The 23,158-nt window shown below is 39.8% G+C and overlaps 2 protein-coding genes across 2 annotated transcripts; both read left to right on the forward strand.

Annotated features, from left to right (window-relative positions):
- The first annotated feature begins 714 nt into the window (after positions 1–714).
- On the forward strand, positions 715–4,975 carry LOC124132316. The gene is made up of 6 exons (XM_048399246.1): positions 715–800; positions 1,099–1,419; positions 1,554–1,644; positions 1,932–1,989; positions 2,297–2,357; positions 4,949–4,975. Exons 1-5 carry the CDS (start codon positions 752–754, stop codon positions 2,333–2,335), a joined length of 558 nt encoding a protein of 185 aa, XP_048255203.1. The 5' UTR covers positions 715–751; the 3' UTR covers positions 2,336–2,357; positions 4,949–4,975.
- Positions 4,976–5,997: 1,022 nt separating this feature from the next.
- On the forward strand, positions 5,998–14,665 carry LOC125381952 (multiple epidermal growth factor-like domains protein 10). The gene is made up of 4 exons (XM_048399328.1): positions 5,998–6,552; positions 13,731–13,815; positions 14,321–14,391; positions 14,649–14,665. Exons 1-4 carry the CDS (start codon positions 6,069–6,071, stop codon positions 14,663–14,665), a joined length of 657 nt encoding a protein of 218 aa, XP_048255285.1. The 5' UTR covers positions 5,998–6,068.
- Positions 14,666–23,158: the final 8,493 nt, after the last annotated feature.

Below are 23,158 nucleotides of genomic sequence, written 5' to 3' on the forward strand. Positions count from 1 at the left end.
GAGGTTTGAGGTTAGATCCCCGGCCGCGTCATACCAAAAGACGTTAAAAACAATACTTGTTGTTACCCTGCCTGGCGCTCGGCCTTAACGGCCCTTATCAAGGACTGGTCGGCTCGGAGTCCGTATTCTGTGTTTTAGTGGGGTATTCATGTTAACCTGCGGCATGGTATCTCAGTGTGCTAGCAGTATGAAATCGGCATTAGCCTGGTCTAGTACAAGCAGCTAAACATACACACACACGCACGCACGCACGCGCACATGCACACGCACACACGCACACACGCACACATACACACGTCGCTATGTCAGTGCAATAAGGATAGGATTAAAATCAATGTTAAATATGTTTTGGCTTCTAATCCTCACATGATTAGACCCGTGAAGATCCGGGGAAGAATAGGTCTTCAGCAACCCTTGCTTGCCATAAAAGGCGACTATGCTTGTCGTAAGAGGCGGCTAACGGGATCGGGTGGTCAGGCTCGCTGACTTGGTTGATGCATGTCATCGATCCCAATTGCATGGATCGATGCGCCTGTTGTCAATCACTGGGTTGTTTGGTCCAGACTCGATTAATTACAGACCGCCGTCATATGGTTGGAATATTGAGTGTGGCGTTAAACAACAAACAAACAAACACACTTATTTTTAACATCGACATTGAAATGTGTGGTACGATGTCTCATGTTTCGTTGTAATGACATTTCACATGTTTCAGTTGAGTATTGGGAGATGAATTCAGTATCGATGTGGAATGAGCATCTTAACGTGGACGGTTGGGCTCCATACCATCTTCCAGTTCGGTAAGGTTTGAACAGAACCTACAAAACATCATCGCATTTGCCATCCTTATTTCAAAAGTGTAAATATGCCAACTAACCTAGATTACCAACTTAATATCAAGTATGTTGGATTTTGGTCGCGTAAATGCAATATTTTACATCGCACGCCGATTTGATCTTCTAAAAATTGAGTTTTAAAACGTAAACGAATTAGTTGGTATCTGTATTGCTGTATTTACCTTGAGTCTTTATTTCACTAAGGAACACCCGACTCTCTTATTGTTGCTGTAACCTGCTGACATCCGTTTATCCTTCACAGTACCAGTGACCAGTGAAGTTGGAGGTGGACACTGTGGTAGTAACAAGTGGGGACCTGCATGTGACAGGAACTGTCCATCTAACTGTCGCCCTTTTCACGATATCATTCACTGTGATTTCACTACAGGAGAGTGTCTAGAAGGTTGTAACGGGGGATATCATGATACCTTCTGTCGCAAAGAGTGCAACTCTAACTGCATCAACAACATCTGTAGCCAAGTAGATGGCGAGTGTACCAGTGGGTGCAAGAATGGGACATCGTGTATAGTTACAACGCCACCAACAAACAAGCCTGATACAAATATCACGCAGACACATTGTGGTAAGAGTTGTATGCAGATTTTCAAGTAGATACAAGTTCGAACTTTCCCCGCAACATAATGCAGTTGCTTGTATTTATAAATGTCGACTGAGGTTATCCAGTAGATAAATGGTTCCGTTTGTTCTGAGTTTCAGATTTCACTAGCTGCCTCAGTTTCAGTGTTCCCTTGATCATAGTGAGTGTGTTTTTGTGTGCACTGACAGGATTGTTTGCATATGTCATATGGTAAGTAAACACATTCAAACCTGGATATAGGCAATTATTGTAAACTTTGCAAACGTAAGCCAAAGCTGTTTGTCACTGGCATACATTTGTCAGCATATGTAAAGGATGTTAATGGTCCATTTAAAACAATATGATTAAGCCTTGGTGCAATGTAATCTGGTCTGTGCCAGTTAATGGTCTAACAATTCTTTATTGTAAACAGTGTTTTATTGTTTATACTTCGTCACGAAATACACTTAGCTGGAATGCCATATGTTATATGAATATCAATTAAATAATATTCACAGGCGCAGGCACAAAAGGCGGAGAAACAAGAAGGCTGATAAGGGTCCTGTAGATGAATCGGTATGTAAAATCACCACTGAGTGTTTTATACTGTACATGGATCTTTCAATTGATAGATTTTGCCAGATTTTGACAGTGGTACGATCCTTAATACCCATACGGCTTATCTGTTTTGATTTGATTAGTTACACATAATAAATTGTGTTGCATAATTCTTAATTCAAGCTGGCGACTTGAGCCAGTGTTCGTAAAACAAAATGTTTGAAAAGACGTCAGTCACAATGGAAACAACTTTTAAGCCCGAGAAATCTAAATGTTTGTGGACATTTACTCAAGACGCTGTAACGTCTGTTTTTATTTCTTACAGGTTGAGATGAACACACTGGATAGTGGACACAGCCATTGATGCTTTCAGCACAAAAATTGTTGTGAGTGTCAGAATTCATTATTGAACTCATGGTGCACCCAAAAATTACACACATTATAAACATCTCTTTTCATATACGTTGTCATCATACCTAAACCTCTCCCTATACACAAATATGCAGGTTTCTTTGTTTGATTTGAATGCAGATTCACCATTGTCAAATATCTAGTTTTGTTACACCTACGTGTAAAGCTCACCCGTTTAATAACAATATAACTATACTAAACATTCTGTGATTTCATCACGCGCGGACGGGACTATTTTGGGCATCAGCTGGTTTTTCGAATGGGGGTGTTAGGGTTACTGCGCAACTATACGGTGCAACGTCTTCCCTGCTCACTATAGACACCTCACTATTTCACAAAACACCAGCGATATATAGACACACTACGCATGTCGGCATGGATCTCAAACTGTATTGTTGGCATTTTGGGGCATGGATCTCAAACTGTATTGTTGACATTTTTGGGGTGTCACCTGTGATTTATCGCATAACTCAAGAACAAATCCGAAATATAATATGCATGGTGGAATTATAAAGGTTCAGATATTTTCACTAATAGTATTTTGCCCAAAACATCATAACGACATTCATCCCCGTGTCTACTTATGACCTTGAACTTCGTCTACAGATGATGTAACGTAACGGTAATGATAGCAGATAATCCACATGAGTCGAATGTAACTACAGAGCCAACGAGAAATGAAGCTCCACTCATCTAAGTTGGAACGAGTTGGAAGCTAGATTTTTCAGAGAGTGTGTGTGCGTGCGTGCGTGCCTGCCTGCGCGCGTGCGTGCGTGTGTGTGTGCGCGCTCCCCGCGTGGATGTCCCATTCAGAAAAAAGTATACTCCGAGCCGACCAGGTCTTGATTTTCATATTAGTGCCGAGCGGCAGGGATGACGCGACCAGAGATCGAACCACGGCACTCCGGGCGGTCCAGACCATCCACCAGACCACGGTGGCAGTCGTTGACGTAAACGTCTGTCCAGATGGTTGACGGCCATGTTAGTACGTTTAGAGCACTCAAGTTGGGTGTGATGAAATGGGGTTTACGTCGCCTTTAAGATTAGAGCACTTATATAGCGACGTGGTTGCGTGCGTGTGTGCATGCGTGCCTACGTACGTGAGTGTGTATATATTCTGCTTGAAATTGGTCCGGAGAAATGTCGTTTACTATAAATGTATAAATCGACGTGCATGGACTATGTGTGGCTGTTTATACTAGTCGGGACTAATGCTTGTTTCATCGTGCAAGACCACTGAGATCAGCGTTAGAAATTGGCACTAGTCCTGTAGTCCTTACCAAAGTGCCCAATAGTAAAGGCCAATTTTAAGGGGTTTTGCTATATGTTATCATTATATGGACTAGTGGACAAAAACTGTTAGGTTCTAACCTAGCTGAGATACCATTCCGCAGTTTAACATGGATACCCCACTCAGTATACTATACAAATCGACCAATCCTTGTTTTATCCCCTCTATGCCGGTCATGGTAACAACAAGTACCCCCGACCCCTGGTGTTTGCAGAGTCGGGACAAAGTAATGTCCTAACCTGTTACATTGCCCTGGAAATAAGCAGGAGCTGTTCTTCGCCCACAAGAGAGAGCATCCCACATCATGATACCTCCACCGAATCTGTCGACTTCATGAACGCAACATCCGACATCACGCTCATTCCGTCGCCAGTATACACGCGGATCCGCCCATTTCACGTTTGAAAAAGTAAACGTGATGATCACTATATCAATTATGTTATGCCAACGTTCTTGAAGCTACTCATAATGTGACCGAGACCACTGCAACCGCTTTGAGGTAAAATAAAGTCAACGTAGGTCTTTCGTGATCGGATTCCGGCAGCTCGTAATTAAACCATGAATATGTTTTGCAATGTAGGTTGCAGTGAAGGGCCAGGGTTCCGTTATACAAAACTACCGTAGTCCTTTAGTGATCGTAACTCCACACGCTTTGAAATAGACGCAAGACTGTCGTTGCGCTACGCTCGTTTTGTGGAACGGGTCTCTGGGCGTCGCGATCCTGGACTGCTGTAAGTTTTCTCTCATCCGGGACGATCTCTAGTTGTGCCATATGACCAATATCATGCCAAAACTCGGGAAAATTGTGCTCCGGGCAACAGAGAAATACCTTGACACTGATACTTGTGATTCATCAGCTTCAAGTCCACCAATAGCGTTAATTTCGCATTATTATTGAGTCTTCAATAAGAGTCAAAATTCAACTGAATTTGATAGTGATTCATAAACACATGCTCATACGTAATTAGCATTTAGCTGAGATGTCTTATGAGTTTTGAAGCGATTTTGGTAACACGTGACAAATCCCATGAGTTGCATGTAAAAACTGCATTAATGGCTACAATGAAATAAATAATGAATATGTCAAAGTTCATCTCTATTAACTCTGTCAACCGTTGTGACACAACAAAGTTAACAAAGATCATGCAGACCATATTTTCATGTAGAAGTCCGACATGGGAAACTATCCATCCATGAAATTAAATTTTGCTTTCTTTTTTAAAATGTATATATTCTTTGTTATTTTTTGTATCTGATGTTAGTGTTTATTTTCAGCATTTCTGCAAGTATGGATGGATGTCGATGCTTGCGTTGCGTCGTTTTATGTAAGTATCGGTAACAAAATGTGCATAGTAATTGATTGTTGGTTCATATTGACACGACGAAAGGGCCCCGTCTACCCATCTACAGGGTATGGTTTAAACATATTAATGTAATAAAATGTGTGAAGTTTGATTGGTAAATTATTGATTATAAGTAAAGACTTATAGTCATGACGCTCTGGAACTGCAGATACACGGTCAAGTATTCCTTACTATCCATGGATATGTATAGCTCTGTCTGGTAGTGTACTGGTACCTCAGAAACGGGGATGTTGTAAACATGTCTAGGAAACTTAAAATCAGGGATATGTTTGGTGAAAATCATTACAATTTGATGAAGTCACACGTTGATCTGTAGTAAACAAACCTGATAAGAACATAGGCAGAGACCGACATTAAACAATAAAGAAATTGTCTTGAAGCTATTTATCACATTGTCATTTTCAGCTTTTGAAACGTGATATGTTTACAAAGTCAAAAATCGAAATACATGCTAGCTACAAATTGGCCTTTGTTCCTTTTACGCATCTAAAAACAGACTAATCGAAAATTGAAAATAACTGTAGCGTATGTTTATAGTTCTTTGAATCATGCATTACAACAAATACTTTGACTTTATTTATGAAGATATGCCTTGTTTATTGTACATATATAATAAAAATATATCACATATGCACGGTTACAAAAAATGCTATAAAAGAATCTTGAGATCCTCAAAACAATTAACAAAATTCTTAAATATAATTACTCAGCTAAAATCCATACCACATTCCACAATACGAATTAGTTTAAATTTGGTGTATTGTTATGTTTTGATACAGGCACACATGTTATTGCTTAGCTTTTTTTAATGAAGTACCTGTGAAATCATGCATCAGAGCTTAACTGTTTATGAGTGTACGTTCTGTGGTGATGTGTACTGATATAATCGACATGTAGCGTTGACGTGTATGTTTCAGTTGTTAAATTGTTTTACGATAACGTTTTTGCTTTCAGGGACAGTGGTTGTTGGTATACAGAATCGACAATGCCCACGCGGTTTCTATGGTAGCAGTTGCCAGCATACGTGTCCAATGACTTGCAATAACCAGCAATGTAACATTGACGAAGTTGGTCGTACTTCTTGTGTTGACGGATGTGTGGATGGATGCAGAGGCATCTCATGCAGAATCCCATGTCCAGTGAATTGTCAAGTGTGTGAACGTTTCAACGGCAGCTGTATTAGTTGTAAGGATACCTTTCATGGTACAACCTGTACTCTCACATGTGAAGAGTTGTGCCAGGGATTCCGGTGTGACAAAGACAAGACATGCTCTAAAACCACGTGTCTTGAAGGGCGGTATGGACAGAACTGCAGTAACAAGTGCGACCCCCGGTACCTGACATGTACCCAATCTACTGGAGACTGCACCGCCTGCAGAGATGGTTACTATGGACAGAACTGTGAGCATGATTGTCCTCCGTGCAGCTTTACACGCGGTAGTATGGATCAGATATGTAAGGATGGATGCAAGACGACTCCATGTACAGACACCACACCCGGCGACTCTGGAAATAGTAAGTTACCCAACGCTTATACTGCCAAACATAATGTAAGGACGCATCAAGGATGTCAGTGTATCCCCCTCGAACATCACACGAGAATACACAATGCCTAAGCGAAGTATTTTTAAAGCATTGGACAATACTATTGTTTGTGTTGTTCTCATAAAATAACACCTTGACAGACGTTTAACTGCCGTTATCTACTTCTGATTCAGAACAAATTAACCAATAGTGTCGCTCAAGTGGTTTTGAAAGCAATTGGACAAAACTATTATCATGACATGAATACAATAGTCTAATACCTTGCATTGGTACCACTCTTATATGGATTTATATTCAAACACATCTTCATTGTAGCACTTTGGAATAGTATTGGTCATTGTTTTTAAACTAGGCAAGGCATAAATTCAACGAGACCAGGTTAAAGCCACGCTTCGCAAATGAAAACAAAACGTTGACTACTAGCCAGATTATTACATTTGTTCAGCAAATAAGACATACTGCATTGCATATCAACTGAGCCAGAAATACAATAAATCATTTGTGTATCTCAGATCAAATTTATCAGTTCTTAGGTAGGTGCGATGAGCAAAGGTTTATCAATCATTATGTATTTAAATCACTATCCAAATCATCTATCTACATTCCCACTACGCCCCATTAACCTCCCTTGTAACCGTTGCTATTCCGAGATTGAGGCTTAACCCGATATCATGCACAGACATGGTCTGGTCAATATCATCTGCATATTTGGACTTCACGGACATATTATTAATTCATCAAAGTAACAAAGATGCAAAGGGATAATAGAAAACAGTACCTGTTCATAAAATGCGTTTGTCTGTCTCTCAGCAACATATACAAATGATATATGCACAAACAACAAACAAACACAAATTAGTCTTGCCTTAAACTATTATATACTGAACCATAACAATTGTCAAAAAGTAAAAACTTCGCAATTATGATATTTATGTATATATTACATCTGATCAAACACCACTTAACAATGCAAAGTCATCCCCTATACGGTGACATGTCACTTTTACAGACTTGGGAAATCATTTGTCAAGACGGGGGTGGAAACACCAAAATGTCAGTGACGTGTGACGGCACCATCAGCCTGGATCAGAGCTATGTTCCCCTTAATAGCCTCCACAGGATATCACATGCATGCTCTATCGGACAAAGGTCCGGAGATCTTGCTGGCATGTTCAAAACAGAAACTTGGTTTCTCTGAAGATCACGAGTCATTCATGCTGTATGGGCCTGACATTGTCTTTTTGGTTTGGTTTGGTTTGTTGTTTAACGCCGCACTCTGCAATATTACAGCTATATGACGGTAGCCTGCAAATAATCGAGTCTGGACCAGACAATCCAGCGTTTGATATCATGAGCCTCGATCCACTCAATTGGGATCGGTGACATGCATCAACCAAGTCAGCGAGCCTGACCACCCGATCCCGTTAGCCGCCTTTTACGACAAGCATAGTCGCCTTTTACGGCAAGCATGTTTTTTGGGGACAAAATCCACGATGTTGCTGAATGAATAGAATGACCACATGTCCGGCAATGTTGTCACAATAACGCTGAGTGTTGAGATTCCCATTAACTATCACCCGATTAGTTTTCCATTATCATAAATGTCCGCCCATACCATAACGCTTCCCTATAGATCTCGCTGGACGATGTTATCGGCGTCATACTTTTCACCAATTCTTCGATCGGCAAACTGCACACAAAATCGTGATTCGTCTATGAATACGCCTGGTTCCCTTGTGCACAACACTATCGTTGAGTTCGCTCCCATGCGAGGTGTTCAGCCATATGAAGTTCCGTTAACGGCACAACTAGCGTGTGATCCAAAAGAACAGAATTTTGTTTCCACCCAGGCAACAGTTTGTGACGAATAAGCAATAATCTGGATGAATGTTTCCGATAGAACTTAGAGAATGTTCAGTAAGCTTGTACTCAGTTATGAAAGCTATATCAACGTTCTGGTTGTCTATAATCTCACTTAAAGAGAAGGGTTGGGTTTGCTCTTTTAACAGGAAATGAGTAGAAAGAATAATAAATAAAATTATTTTATTTATATGTTCTATTCTGCAGTGTTTTGAATATATGTTTTCACATAATTGGCAAATATACTCTTCAAAAAAAGAAACTTGACACTGACTTTCAAAATGTAATATAACGCGATCCTTTCAAAATAGGACACAGAAACCATAATTGAAACACTGTTTGAAGATCAATGTACACAATGTTCAAAACAGTAATTGTGTCACCTGGACAGACACACGTACACGATACAGTTAATGTTACAGGGGTACAGAAAATGTCAGTATCGGTTGTGCCCACCACGTGCATCAATCAGCGCTTGACACAGACGACCCATAGATGCAATCAAGTTGTCAATAACACGCTGTTGGATGTGCTGCCATTCATGCTGAAGTGCATCAAGAAGCGCCGGAAGTGTTTGGGGCGGTGGATTCCTTCTGCGAACGCGTCGATCCAACTCGTCCCACAGATGCTCAATCGGGGACAAATCTGGTGACCGGGCTGCCCAAGTAATGTCTGGATGTTGTTGTGTTGTAAAAAGTCCTGACAAACACGTGCAATATGCGGTCGAGCGTTGTCCTGCTGGAACTGTCCGCCATGAACGTTGACGTGAGGAAGAACGTAAGGCTGTAGGATCAAGTCTCTGTAACGCACACCTGTCAATGCACCTGCCACATGCACGAGAGGCGTCCTACCACCGTGGTGAATTCCGGCCCATACCATGACACTCCCGCCGCCAAATGGGACAACCTGCTGCACACAGTTGGGGGCGTAACGTTCACCCCGACGTCTGTAGACACGTGCGCGCCCATCAGCACGTGTGAGTAGGAAACGGGACTTGTCAGTAAACAGTACATTTCTCCACCTTGCACGTGCCCATCTAACCCTCTGTTGGCACCAAAGCAGACGGCCCGCCAGATGACGTTGGGTCAATACATGACGTCTAACAGGTCTTCGTGCAAAAAGTCCAGCCTCTCTCTCAGTCTGTTGCGTACCGTTTGATCTGATATTCTGTGTACCCCAGGGATCTGTGTGGTTGTAGACGTGGCTGTGGTAGTGCGGTCTCGGAGGTGTCGCAGCCGAATGTATCGATCTTGTGCTTGGGTTGTCACCCTTGGTCTTCCTGACCTTGGTCTGTCGTCAACTCTGTTGGTGTTGTTGTATCGGGTCCACAGTGCGGAGATTGTCTGCCTGGATACGCCAAAGTGCCTGGCCACTTCTTGCTGAGTTGCTCCAGCTTGTAATCTCCCAATGGCGTTGTTTCGTTGAGCTGCATTCAGTCTTGGCATTCTGTCACCGCCTCTACTGCCGTTATAAGGACTGTATGGACAGCCGTTGATGTGGATCCAATGCTGCACGTTTTTTACAGGCGGTTGCGTTTGGATGAAGCTGTAAAATTGATCCCCAAACGCTACGTTTATGTGCATTGCATGTGTTTTCCCGAATTATAGACACATCATCTTTCTGTTTGACTTATTTGGTTCTCATTTAATGTAATTATTTTAGATATTTGGCAAAAAGTGGTTTTTTTTAAGAGTATATATTCATGTCCCCAAATGCAACCTTTACTAAATACAGGGGTAGAAGACGCTGTCATTCCAACAGTCCAATTTGTATTGAACATGCTACTTCTAGGTTAAATATTCAAACTGCCTTAAACAAGTTTATGTTAACCCCCAGCCCACAAGATAGTTCTGAATGTGAAGCACTCGTTGATGCCTTCTCTGACAATCCGTCAATAACGATCAACAAAGCCTTGCACAAATACATCAAATCTACCAACAAACCAATGGTATGATGTTGAATGTAAAGATGTAATACGGAGGAAAAGAATCACGAGTTCAATAACGAAAACAATGTATCATTTGCAAAAAGGGCTCTTTTTACCCCCCAAAAAAGAATACAACGAGTTACTCAGAAGAACACAACGTTAATATAAACAAAACCAGCTAGAACAACTCGGAACCTTGCCAGGGAAGGAGCCAAAGGAATTCTGGGCACTATTAAATAAACTTAGAATGCCATCCCAGAAGGAGTCTGTTTATCCTAATGATAAGGAGCTAACAATCCACTAAAACACAGATATCGTCTCCGAATAACCTACACATTTCATCAAGCCATAGAGATATGCATATCTGTGACAGTCTTAATATACCAGTACCAGCTAATGACATTCTCACTACTATAAAACAAAACAAACAAAAGATAACATGAATTTTTAAAATCAATATCTTGTACATTGATAATGATGTCTTAAATTGTGGTCACTTCCCACAGAGCTGGGCAACCTGTCTGTGACGCGTTCAACCGGTTTGGCGTGATATGCTCACCTTTTCGCGAACACCTGAAATCATCACCAGCTGCTTGGGTAAACTATTTTGCAAGGTTATTAATGAAAAATAGATTTTTAAGACCACTGTCTGTCTGGCTAAGGAAGTCAGATAATGTGTTTGTTCTTAAAACATTAATAGATTCTGCAAAACGTAAAAAGAAAAACAACAACTGTACACTTGCTTTGTAGTCTTTCAACTCAGTTGACAGATCACTAATCCTAACAAATCTGATATCAGATAAAATCACAGGAAGTGTGTTGCAAATAATATCATCACTACATAATGATATTTTGTATAAAGTGAAAACTAGGAGGTCATATCAAAATCTTTTAAATCCAACATCGGGGAAAGACAAGGATGCACTTTTTCTCCCATATTATTTAATATATTCCTCAATGATCCTCCACATTATATCAAATCTGGTAGTAATAATATAACACTTAATTTGTGGTTTGCCGACGACTTAGTACTATATGCCGATTCCGCCAAACAATTACAAATTGTACTTGATGGCCTGAGAGTATTTTCTGCAACAAATAACCTGAAGACTAATGGCGACAAAATAATGTTAAATGGGAAATCAAGTAAAATAGACGAAAATAACACTTAGATCGTGGGTGATACAAAAATACTAGTTACGGATAGATGTAATTACTCAGGAATAACCTTTGAAGCAAATTAGTGCTAACCTTCTCCTGAAAAAGGGTCAAAAGCCTTCCACAAGCTTCACTCTACCATTATTTAACCAAGATATACCTATAACGTTTTGCAAATTAGTCAAAGGATTCATCAAGCCAGTAATCTTACATCTTCCTGAGGCAAGAGTGTTAACTGACTATAAAAGTCCAGTTTCCACCCTTGCCGAACTAGGCTGGTATTATGGAGTTACATTTTGGCTGGACTAACGAGTCTATGCATAGTCCAATCAAATTCGCGCACCGAAATCGAAATCCGGTTCGTAAACTGTCGTGCAGATTTTGGTCGATTGCAGGATTTGCAAAACATGTGCACCGCCAACTCGTTGTCAGCAGATATTTTCCAAATCTTTTCATGTTTTAAATCAAGGTGCTCACGTGATTTGATGTATTTCGCGATGTAAGATCCGTTTTATCACAATATAGATCTTAATTATCGATCAGATGGTTTTGACTGGGGGCCACCATTTTGCGTGAAGCAAACGCACATGATATGAGAGGTGTAATCTGATTGGTCCATAGGAGAGGCTTAGAAGGGACAAAACTGATATTAACCACTGGTGGCGCTACGATCGAGCCAAGTAATTCCAGCCTAGTTCGGCAAGGGTGGAAACTTGACTTTTATAGTCAGTTAACTCTCTTGCCTTGGGAAGATGGTAATCGTATGTATTTGTGAAATCTTGGGTAAAGAATCAATCCTCCAGAACAACTCTGATTCGTTCATCCCCGAGAAACTGCAGCTCAGATTTTTGTTAGGTGTCAGCAAATCAACTGGGCAAGCCGAACAGACCTCTTATTTACACAGTAGTAATAAAAATAATGAATTTCTATCACCATGTTGGTTCTTCAAAAAAAGGTGTACTTCAGAACGTTTTTGTTGAAAGTACATCTTTGGTGAATAAACTATTGGGATGCGTATACCAACTCAATCTATTCTAAAAGAACATTGAATTCAGATTTCCTACAATTAACTCTGAACTCAACTCAATCTTCAACGAATCTCTTCATGGTGCTAAGGCAACTAAAGGCATAGGACAAAACTTACAGGATAGTTAAACTAAAATTATAACCTTATCCCAGTCACTGTAAAATAAGTAAATATCGATCGCACTTTCCTGAATTAAGATTAAGTGACCATTAATTAACTTTAAAACTTGGTACAGATACAAAGCCACCAATTAAACAACACCAGAGGCTATGCTCTACATGTTCAACTATTGATAATAAAATCCACCACATACTTCACGCTCACGAAAGGAATATGCTCTTTAGAAAATTATCTCCACAAAATGTAAATCTCCACAATAATGCAAACAAATTATTTCTCAAGATCCTCTCAAATAAGCAATAAATATCCATTGATCATTATCAACCTATGGCATTTAATGTATAATATCATCAAATCCGTAATATGAACATTTTCCTTAAATGCGTGCGTGCACGTGTGTATGTATGAGTCTTACTGTTTTGTCATTTAAATATTGCAGTTTTCTGTTATAAATATTATCTTATCTTACCTGTCGTATCTTATATCAAGTACATACATGGTATATAGCACAATAAACAATTATAGTATGTGGACGAAAGGGTGTTTAATTTTTTGTTTGTAATTATGTGAGCAATAAAAGATACTATGTGCATTGATTGCAAGCGCAATTTTACCACCGTAAAGTAGAGAAACGCACAGAAGGAGACCAGGTGATTTATAGACTTATAGACATCAAGTGTAATTACTCAAGCAAAATGTTTACTTGTGAAGAAAATATCACTTTGTTATTTTATGAGCGCTATCTCAAGATACCAAAGAATGGTTTCGCCCATTTCTTGATAGTTACGGATAGTTATCTGTGAAACTACTTTGTGAATGAGGATACATTGTAACCTCCTTCCTCATTGTCTGCATGTGATGGTGTGTCTGAGCCATGGGAGGTATCATACTAATTACTGGATAACACTTTTACTGCTTCTTTTAGATCCTACTAGATGGGCACTTTTCTTGCATTTGGCCTGAGACTAATGTGAATACTAATTGATCGGTACACAATATCATTGTCAATAATCTATTGTCATATATTATTCCATCATTCTATAACTATTTTTCCAGCTGTCCTGCTGCGCCTGTCTTTGTCTGCGGTTCTACTGGTACTGGTCACTTTATTCGCCTTGATACTGCTTCTGTGGCGGCTCATGTAAGTCGAATAGTTTAGTGAACTCTCTCTACCTAAGTTCGAGACATGATTTTAAGTGCAAAGAGATTATAACATATAAACGCGGTGAGTACATGAAATTCTCCCATGAGATTCGATCATGCTCACAGCGGCATTAACATTGTTGACTTGTGCTTTAGCGCGATTATCTGTGATTCGACAATGACAAGTATCTGCAACAATATCTCAAACCGTGATACCTCGGTGTATTTTGTATTTTGATTATAAACGTTTACAGACCTATTTGTCATCTTCCATGGAGAAGAAGTCATTCACCAAGATAACCTTTAAAGAAGTAGCATAAGATATTGCTCGACATTATTTTGCCATGGTTAGTAGTGAGTGAGTACATATTTGACGCGGCAGTGCCATATTTCAGCCACATCGCGAGCAGAACTAACACACATGCATTCTTACATATCTAATTACAACTTTTTTCAAAACGTCAGGAGATTTAGCGTGACGTTTCCATGTATGTCTAAAACAGGAAGAAAAAGGCGGGAGACAAAGAGGATCAAGAGCGACTGCTAACGAAAGATGCTGTCAAGGTAAGTCAAGGTAAGTCAAACACATGACAAACACAAAAAGGAACGTAGATAACGTGACCTTTGCAGTTTTGCAACAGAGAATTACATCTCTTCCTTCAAAAGTTTAGGACAATTTGTCAAATTTGAAAGTAAATATACCATCTGAAGTACAATATGCATCCCCATGGGCACCAACTGTCCTCTCCGTTCTGGTCTGGTCAGAATGTTCAAACGGATTGGCAAAATCAAAACAGAGAATTTTGCCAAGGAGTGTAACTTATGTTTCAGGTTTTTCGATGGTCTGATGTCGTTTAATAATGGTCAAACAGCCAATTTCCTTCCACTGATTTACCCATCTGAAATAAAGAGAGGAGACTATTGAAACCGCCTCCTATGTTACATGTTTTGTTGTTTGATGTGTGATCAGGGCGACACTATCCCAGCCCTTAGTGAAGCTTTAAACATGCTTTATGGTTGACGTGTGGAGGACATTTCCACATGCGACGCATCTGTGACCAAAATTATGTCTTACAGTTCCCTATTTTGACGTGTAACATATTCCCGTGTCCCCTGTAGGATGAACAGTTGACTTGTACTTGCATGCGTTTGTGATGGGTATCACAGGTGTTGCAGAACATCCGTTTCGCGAACACCTGGATCCATCACTATTTGATAGTAATTCATAAACACCTGCTAATGACATAGTCGGAATTGTACAATGGAAAATGCTTTAAGCAGATATTTATGATATTATCATGGATAACAAATAAGAAATCGCATGAGGAGTAATTTCTAACAAGTAAAATAGTGGTAATTTTGGCCAAGAAATGTAGTGATTAAAAAAAATAAAAAATGGAGATGTCGGTGAAGAGTATTTCGACACACTACCAAACCAATGCTTGAAGCAAAAATTTATGCAATTGCCAATCCACTCCTACTTCAGTTATTTATTATTTTAATCTGGATTTAATCCGATATCAATAGTCTATTTCGTCGGCAGTTATTTATGAAGATTTTGGCAATTTTTTATGGTGATGTGAGTGGGCTTCTCGAATATGCGAATCACAGCAGTCACAAATAATCTAGAATGCCAATCAAACAGTTATGAAAGGAATACTTTGATATTTTTGTTTGGTCAAATCATTATATATATATATATATATATATATATATATATATATATATATATATATATATATATTTATCATATAATGGGTAGGTTTCTCGGCAGGATAAAGCCTACGGATAAAAACGATATCCGTCTGGGTCATATGCGGATAAAGATGCAAATATCAAAGGTCACGTAGGGACTACTTTCACTGTTTATAAACAAACATGGCGTCGCACTCGTCATTCGGTGATCGAGTCAGAATTAACCATCGGAAATCTGGATAAACTACAGGGATAATTGCTATCATTATCAAAAGAACAGTCTAATATACTGAAAATCTGTGTCTAACTGTGACGTAGCTAAGGCATTGTATAAGTTTTGGCAACTTTGGATATATAAATTTCGAAACAATTTTGCGAGGGCACGAGGCCTAGCCAAGCGGGATCAGTAGCCATATCTGTGCTTGTAGACCTCTGCGGCTTGAAAACTTCTCCACAAATTAAAATAGTTGGATTTGGCGGAAATATGTTTGAATTGTTACCTTGTTTCGTTTTGTCGCTGTGTGTACATCTGACAACACTTCTTATCGTCATGACAGACCGACTGTCAACATCTGACCGTGGCCGTGACGTCTCATAGACTAGGGTTAGAGTAGTTTCCCTTTGACAAAGGGCAGTTACTCTAGCGGACAGACCGATGGATTGCCGCGAAAGGCAATTAAAAACAATTGTTGTTTTGCGTATATGTTGCTTCGCCACTGTATAAGAAACATATTTCAGTTGGAACTACATTGGCTACTGTCCTTGTCCGACTGACACATCACTTACCCTGTGACGTAATAAATATTAATGCGCGCATTCCAGGAAAACTCGCAATGTTTCGGTAATGTTTGTGAGAGAGGGAAAGCGATTTTGAAGCACAGAATTAAAGAATGACATTATATGATAAAGAGGTTATCACGCTTGTGTGTTTGGGGATGGTAAATATCCTGCATTAGGAATAAAAACTATGTATTTAGCTCGCCAAGGCTCGCGAAATACAATGTTTATTCCTAATGCAGGATATTTACCATCCCCAAACACACTCGCGTGATAACCTCTCTCTCTCTCTTTCAATATATACGTCAGACACATTTTCCGGTACATTTGGAAATCTCTTTCACAAGCTCTTATTCTGGAAGTTGCCTAATTTAATTTTCATAATCCACTGTAATTGTGTATTTAAACTCAGTATATTTAATGTATGAATTGTTTGAGTGTTAGTGGCTTCATAAACAGTAGCAAAGAAAGAACATACAAACGTGTGTCAAAAGGCAAGTGAAATCAATTATTTTGTCACTCTAAACTGGAGTCTTACAAAATATTTCTACTGACCCAGATTCCTAACTTAATTAATGCATTGACTACGCTTTTATTGACATTCTAAAATTTAACAAATAATTAATTATTATCTTGCTACAACTAAACAGTAACAGCTAACTTACGAGGGGCGTTCAATAAGTTTTGCAAATTCAATATAAGACCAATTCGCAGAATATCTTTTGCACTTTTATTTTTCAATATAATCTTCATTCACCTCAATACACTTATTTCATTTGTCCTTCAAGCTTTTTAATACCACTTTTATAGAAATCCGCAGATTGGGCCCTCTAACCACGCCTCTGTGGCAGCTTTTATGTCCTCGTCATCCCGGAAGCGTCTTACACAAAGGGCAGATTTCATTTGCCGGAACAGGAAATAGTCACTGGGGGCTAAGTCTTGGCAGTACAGTTAAATCACCCATCCTACAGCCCAGACTTAACCCCAAGTGACTATAACCTATGTTCGTGGAGTCGAATCCCGGTTCGTCCCGATTATGTTTCTAGGTTTTTCAGCACCATACCTGTGCTCGGGATTGTGGTAAACGTCTAAGACCTGCAACTCTTTGGGCTTTCCTCTTGCTTCAAGCTGACACGCCGTAATATACGTTCAACAGGGCTTTGAACACAGCTGACTGACTCACGCACTGTAAAAGAACATCTATGTTTTTTTATTGCGACGATTTTACAATTTATACATTGTTTTCCGGGTTCTCCTAAATTTGTAGAAGTATGTTTACGTGTCAACATGTGAACCTATGATCATAACAAAGCAGTAAGGCTACCTTCAGTACCACTTCCTGTCCGTCGCAACATATGTTTAATGAACGTTTCAATATTGTATCGTTACGTCAATAAAAGTGAATGATATAGCTTGCACTAATAAAATGGGAAAATATACAAGTCAAGAGAGGTCACTAGTTAAAATAAGACAACGTGTGGATACACCTGCTCAAAATATATCAATTTGTAATCGCCTAACAGTAATATCCTTTTTCCTTAGCGTGAGTCAAATTCGCGATTTTGATGAATTTAAGACGAAGGTAAAAGTCCCAATTTGATTATGAGAAACGGAGGTACATATATCATTGTTGGTTCATTGGCACTGTCACTTCGAAGAGCATGAATCGTTGTATTTGTATCTGTCCAAACACGCTAAATCATGTCAGATGTCATTGGCATATTTGTACAGGTTAATTAGAGAGATCAACATTATATGATGATATAGTGATCCCACCCAATATCATTACAGACCTAAGTGTAAGTGTTGCCTTACACTGACGTTCGCTAACTAGGACGCCTCCAGGTACGTCCACACCTATTCAGAGAGTCCACAGTGAAACAGATGTTGAAACAGAAGTAACCAGTTTTACTGTCTCGGCCCAAACAGTTTCCAATTTGTTCGTTCAACATTTGTGTTGATAAATGCTACCAAGTTAGTGAAATGTCCAGCAGCAGACAAATCGACTTGTACATATGTAAAGGACAAAAACCGTTTTCATATTCATATATTCATAAACATATATATCATAAGCATGTCGTAAGCAAACTCTGTCGTAATCATTGGGGCTGAAGTCGTTGTTGAAGTCACCAACCTACCATTTTGTTAGTTTGTAACTCGCATTCTGATTTGTCCATTAGACTGGGTAGCGTAGCAAATCAATAAGCTAATGGTTATGAAGGGCAGGCAATTTAAGATCGCAGGAACAACGTGAAGGGACCCAGTGGTTAGTGTACGGTTACTGAAATGCGAACACTGGACATATAGAGGATGCCAATTTTATAAACCTATTCATTGGGATCTCTTTTAAGTAAGAGAGTTCTTTCTATAGTCATTAAAACATATTTAGAGGTTTTACTCACAAAGTAAAACCTATTATGAGGTTTTATTTTCGTTCTGGAGGTTTTACTTTGAATGTAAAACCTCTAATCCCAGGTTTAACCAAGTAACTGAAAAAAATGACTACAAGTAGCAATTCAAAATTTTAATTCAATTAAAATTGAATGTTATGTGTACAGTGAATGAAGACTGGGTAGCAAAATGAAAGTCGTCGTCGCTCATCTTTCCACTACAGAGTCTCTGGTGAAAGGTCAGCGAGGTTTCAAAACACGTGCTTTTAAACAAGTGCTTATCAATGCTGCACAATTTGCACGTGAAGTAACTGCTAGCCGTTACGTCACAACTACCTCTAGGTAACAGTTAGATTGTTTAAAGTCTTAAATTCTTAAGCAAAAGACACCTTTTAAATTTGCGAATTTTCGTTTTGAAAAGTTTAAAAGAAGTAGAATATTGCAACACAAACATTTAGAGACCGAAGATTTCACTTTCATTTATAAGTAAGTATCTTAGTTGCGTTTTGTTGTTGACACATCCAAGTGCTCTTGACCGCCTGGCAAGTCAGCGAATTTCACGTGCAAGTTATGATATCACATCTTCAAGGAAGCGCCATAATGAAGCGCCTCATTTATAGATGCTTGTTATAACATTTAATCAATTTAGACGGTTTATAAGTATGGAAAAACACTTTCCCTCAGTTTTGGTAGATAGAGCATGCCCTGGGGGTCGGGAAAAACCGCGGGGGCCTCGCCCCCTTGGTTTTTTTCGTCTCCCCAGGGTATGCTCTGTCTACCAAAACCTCGTGAGCGTGTTTTCTCCAATCCGTAAAGCCACACTCAAGACATTTACCAAATGTCTGGTCCTAACTCGATTATTTACAGACTGCTCTCGCCTTCATGTACCTTGAATATTGCGGAGTGTGGCGTTAAACAACAAACAAACACAATATAAGTTGTGTCTTATTTGTTACTGATATTGTTAGTGGCTGTATCCTTAAAGGGGGTTGAAGTAAAATAATTGTCCCCTTGAGAGGGTATGTATGACCACATCATTCTACGTAAGGTCAATCCAACTTCTATTTTAATCGTACAATAATTGTTTGTTGAACGTTTTAACATAATTTGATTACACAACTAGAGAGACGGTGAAAGTCTTGCTGGGGGACCATGAAGATATCAGAGGTACTATACGTCCCTATGGTCCCCTTGTGTGGTGGCCTAAATTTGGTTGCTGGCGATCTATGTTCCGTTTTTGTCATGTATTGTTTTGTATAACCATGTATTTTTATGGTTATATGCTAGTTACATACTAGCATGTTGGGGGCTTCCTGAGAAAGTTGTCACCATCATGTGGTTTAGTACTGCAAGTGATAAGAAGTATGTATATATTTATACAACGGTGTAATAACCAGATGATTAACATGCACTCCCCTCTCGGTAAGACAGTTAAATCATATATTGCAGACAGTCACCGCTTTTTTCAAGAGGTAGAGAGGATCACTGAACCTGACCAGACCATCAGCTACAATGTTGTTCACCAAAGTTCTTCCTGATGAAATCCTAGAAATCCTCCATCAATGCATTTCCAACCGAGATCAACCGCTTGATACCAACCTCTCCATACACACAGCCATCAGTGTCATCTCAATCTTCTTCACCTGGGGAGACGACACCTACGAACAGATCCACGGGTTCCCCATGGTATCCTCTCTTTCTCCCCAATGTCCCATTTTAATGCTATACTGCTGTTCACTTCTAATTCGGTTGTGGTCTTAAGTGGTTCTAAACAAACATGGGAATGTCTGATTAAAAGTAATCACCTCACAGTAATTATAACATTAAAGTTCATCTTGCTTTTAAATATTTCTTAAATGTTTTGTTCGCATGATCTTATTATCTTCAACATGTCTATATTTCAAAGACAAGAAACCTTCAAATCTGAAATATATGTGATTTCTGTTCAAATCACATGTTGTTTTCCGCCAATCCCTTATATTGTGTAACCAATAATTAAGGTTACAATGATATATGAAAATCTGATCTGTTTTGTATTATCGTTCTGTAAGATTGTGGTTAGTAGTTGTTGATGTGTCCTCGTGTATCATTGCCATAAAAGGTTGTGGTACATACAGGTTATCACGCTCGAGTGTTTTGTTTGTGTGTTCTGTATGAGGAATGATCATTGTACCTCGCGAGCCTTGTTGAACTAAATACATAGTGTTTATTCCTATTACGGGATATTTCCCATCCCAAAACACACGATTCTTAAATTCTACCGTTGAAAAATGTATTCTTATCTCTCACAAACATTGCAAGTTTTCCTGGAATGTGCTCCTTAATGTATTACGTCACAAAATGATCAGTCAGGTTGACTGGTTCACCGAACGGTCGGTCGGAATTTGACAACAGACAATAGAGTTTCAAAAGAAACTTCTTTTTAGACACTAATTTTCGGTATCTGAGACTATTATTTTGATAAGGCTAACAAACACGTGTTAAATAATGTGCCTCATTGATCATTTGAAAAATATCTACAATTAAAGGTTTGTTTTGGTTCATGTTTCTGCACGTGAGCAGTGTTACGGGTCATCAGTTTGGCGGCGAAACAAAGGCATCAGAGTTTCCTGGCTACAGCTTGAGGTCGTTATTGCCAACGTTTTCGTCTGCCTTAGAACATGGTTCCCCTTATCACGGCTGAAACATCAATTTCCAAATATATATAATGTCTTAGTTCCTAAAAAATAACATGCACTAACTGTTAATTCCACTGTGAAAATGTGAAGCCCTTTTCTGGTGTCCCCCGCCGTGATGTTGCTGGAATATTGCTAAAAGCGGCGTAAAACCATACTCACTCACTCACTCCACTGTGACAAAAAACATATATATATATCATACCTTGCAGCAGTCGCGTCGGCTGCGTAGTGGACGGGAGCAACATTTGTCAGTGAAATGCTGCAAAGATAGTGATAAGTCCTTGGGACAAAATGACCACCAGCAGACAAATCAACTAAGTTCATGTTTTAAAAGTGGCCAACATATGCATACACCTTTTTAAGGTGAAGTATATCATAATTCATTCAAAATCCATTCTCGTAGAAGAGGCGTCTCACATTTCATAGCGAGCTGTATTCCCGTATCCTGAAGAATTTGTATGTTATTAAGCTTTCAGGTTCAAAGATATTTGCATTCATATTAACGTCTGAATTGCGAAAGGACATAGTAATACCGTACTTATCCACGAGATCATCTACAAGCGTTGTAACTACATTTGAGTAGTATATGTATGAGTTTGTTTTGCTGATATCTATCAGTCAGTTATGCCCATCGCTCCTCTCGAAGCATAGGCCGCCGAAAACAGTCCACCAGAGTCCTCGGTCCTGGGCTTCCCTCTCTAGTTGTTTCCAGGTGTGTCCCATCTTCTTGCTGTCTGCCTCGAGGTCCTGTCACCAGGTGTTTCTTGGCCGTCCTCTTTTTCGTTTTCCCTGGGGGTTGGAGGATTCTTCTCAGGCAGTTGTTGATGAAAGTCTGCACTTTCCTACTGGTTGTCTTTGGTGTCCTCCATGTCTCTGCTCCATACAGTAGCACTGACTTGGCTTTGGAGTTGAACAGCCTGATCTTCGTGCGAGTCGATACTACCTTAGAGCTCCATATGTTCTTCAGCTGCAAGTATGCTGTCCTTGCCTTGCCGATTCTTGCTCTGACGTCTGCGTCTGTGCCTCCTTGCTTGTCAATGATGCTGCCCAGAAATGTAAAGGCCTCCACTTCTTCCAGCTCGCTTCCATGGAGTGTGAGTGGGTCCTCGCTTTTCGTGTTGATCTTGAGGGATCTTGGTCTTGCCCTCAGGGATCTTGAGACCAACCTGTGAAGAAGTGGTTTCCAGCTCTGTTGTCTTTGTCCTGGTCCTGTATCTGTTGGTGGCTGTGGGAGCTTATATCTATACACCTGGAGAAATGTTAAGCGCCCTCTGCTATTTTTGCCATGAGATTTGAAAATATGCGCACTGGTCCTAAATCTATGACACGATGACAAACCATGACATTTAGGAATCCAATGATTTAGGCGGGCCATATGATTGTTCTGATGGCATTCTGCTGGAGGAAACGGTCGGGAATTGTGTGGTCTCGAGTTGTCGTCTATGTAGAAGGGTCTGGTTTATATCAAGAAGGTGGTCATCACAGCGTGGTACGACGATCGGGTAAAAAGATATGCACAGTAGCTATCTCCAGTTTGCAGCCTTGGGACAGGCAACCCGCCATCATGACTGATCCTCAACCAAAGGGGACTGTGTGACAAACGCTCATGGATGTGTGTGTCGTGTTTCTTTGCCGCCAGACCCGAATTAGCCGGTGTGTGACACCAACAAGAACCAGATCTCATCCTACAAGTGAATAATCCAGCATGCCCTCAGGTTCCAGCCACGCTTCGCCGAACACCATGCCAAATGATCCCTGCGATGACAACACAACAGCATAGGCACTTGGTCACATTTATCAA

Source organism: Haliotis rufescens, unplaced genomic scaffold (assembly GCF_023055435.1).
Source record: "Haliotis rufescens isolate VD_foot unplaced genomic scaffold, xgHalRufe1.0.p SCAF_2, whole genome shotgun sequence".
In the NCBI taxonomy this organism is placed as follows: Eukaryota; Metazoa; Mollusca; class Gastropoda; order Lepetellida; family Haliotidae; genus Haliotis; species Haliotis rufescens.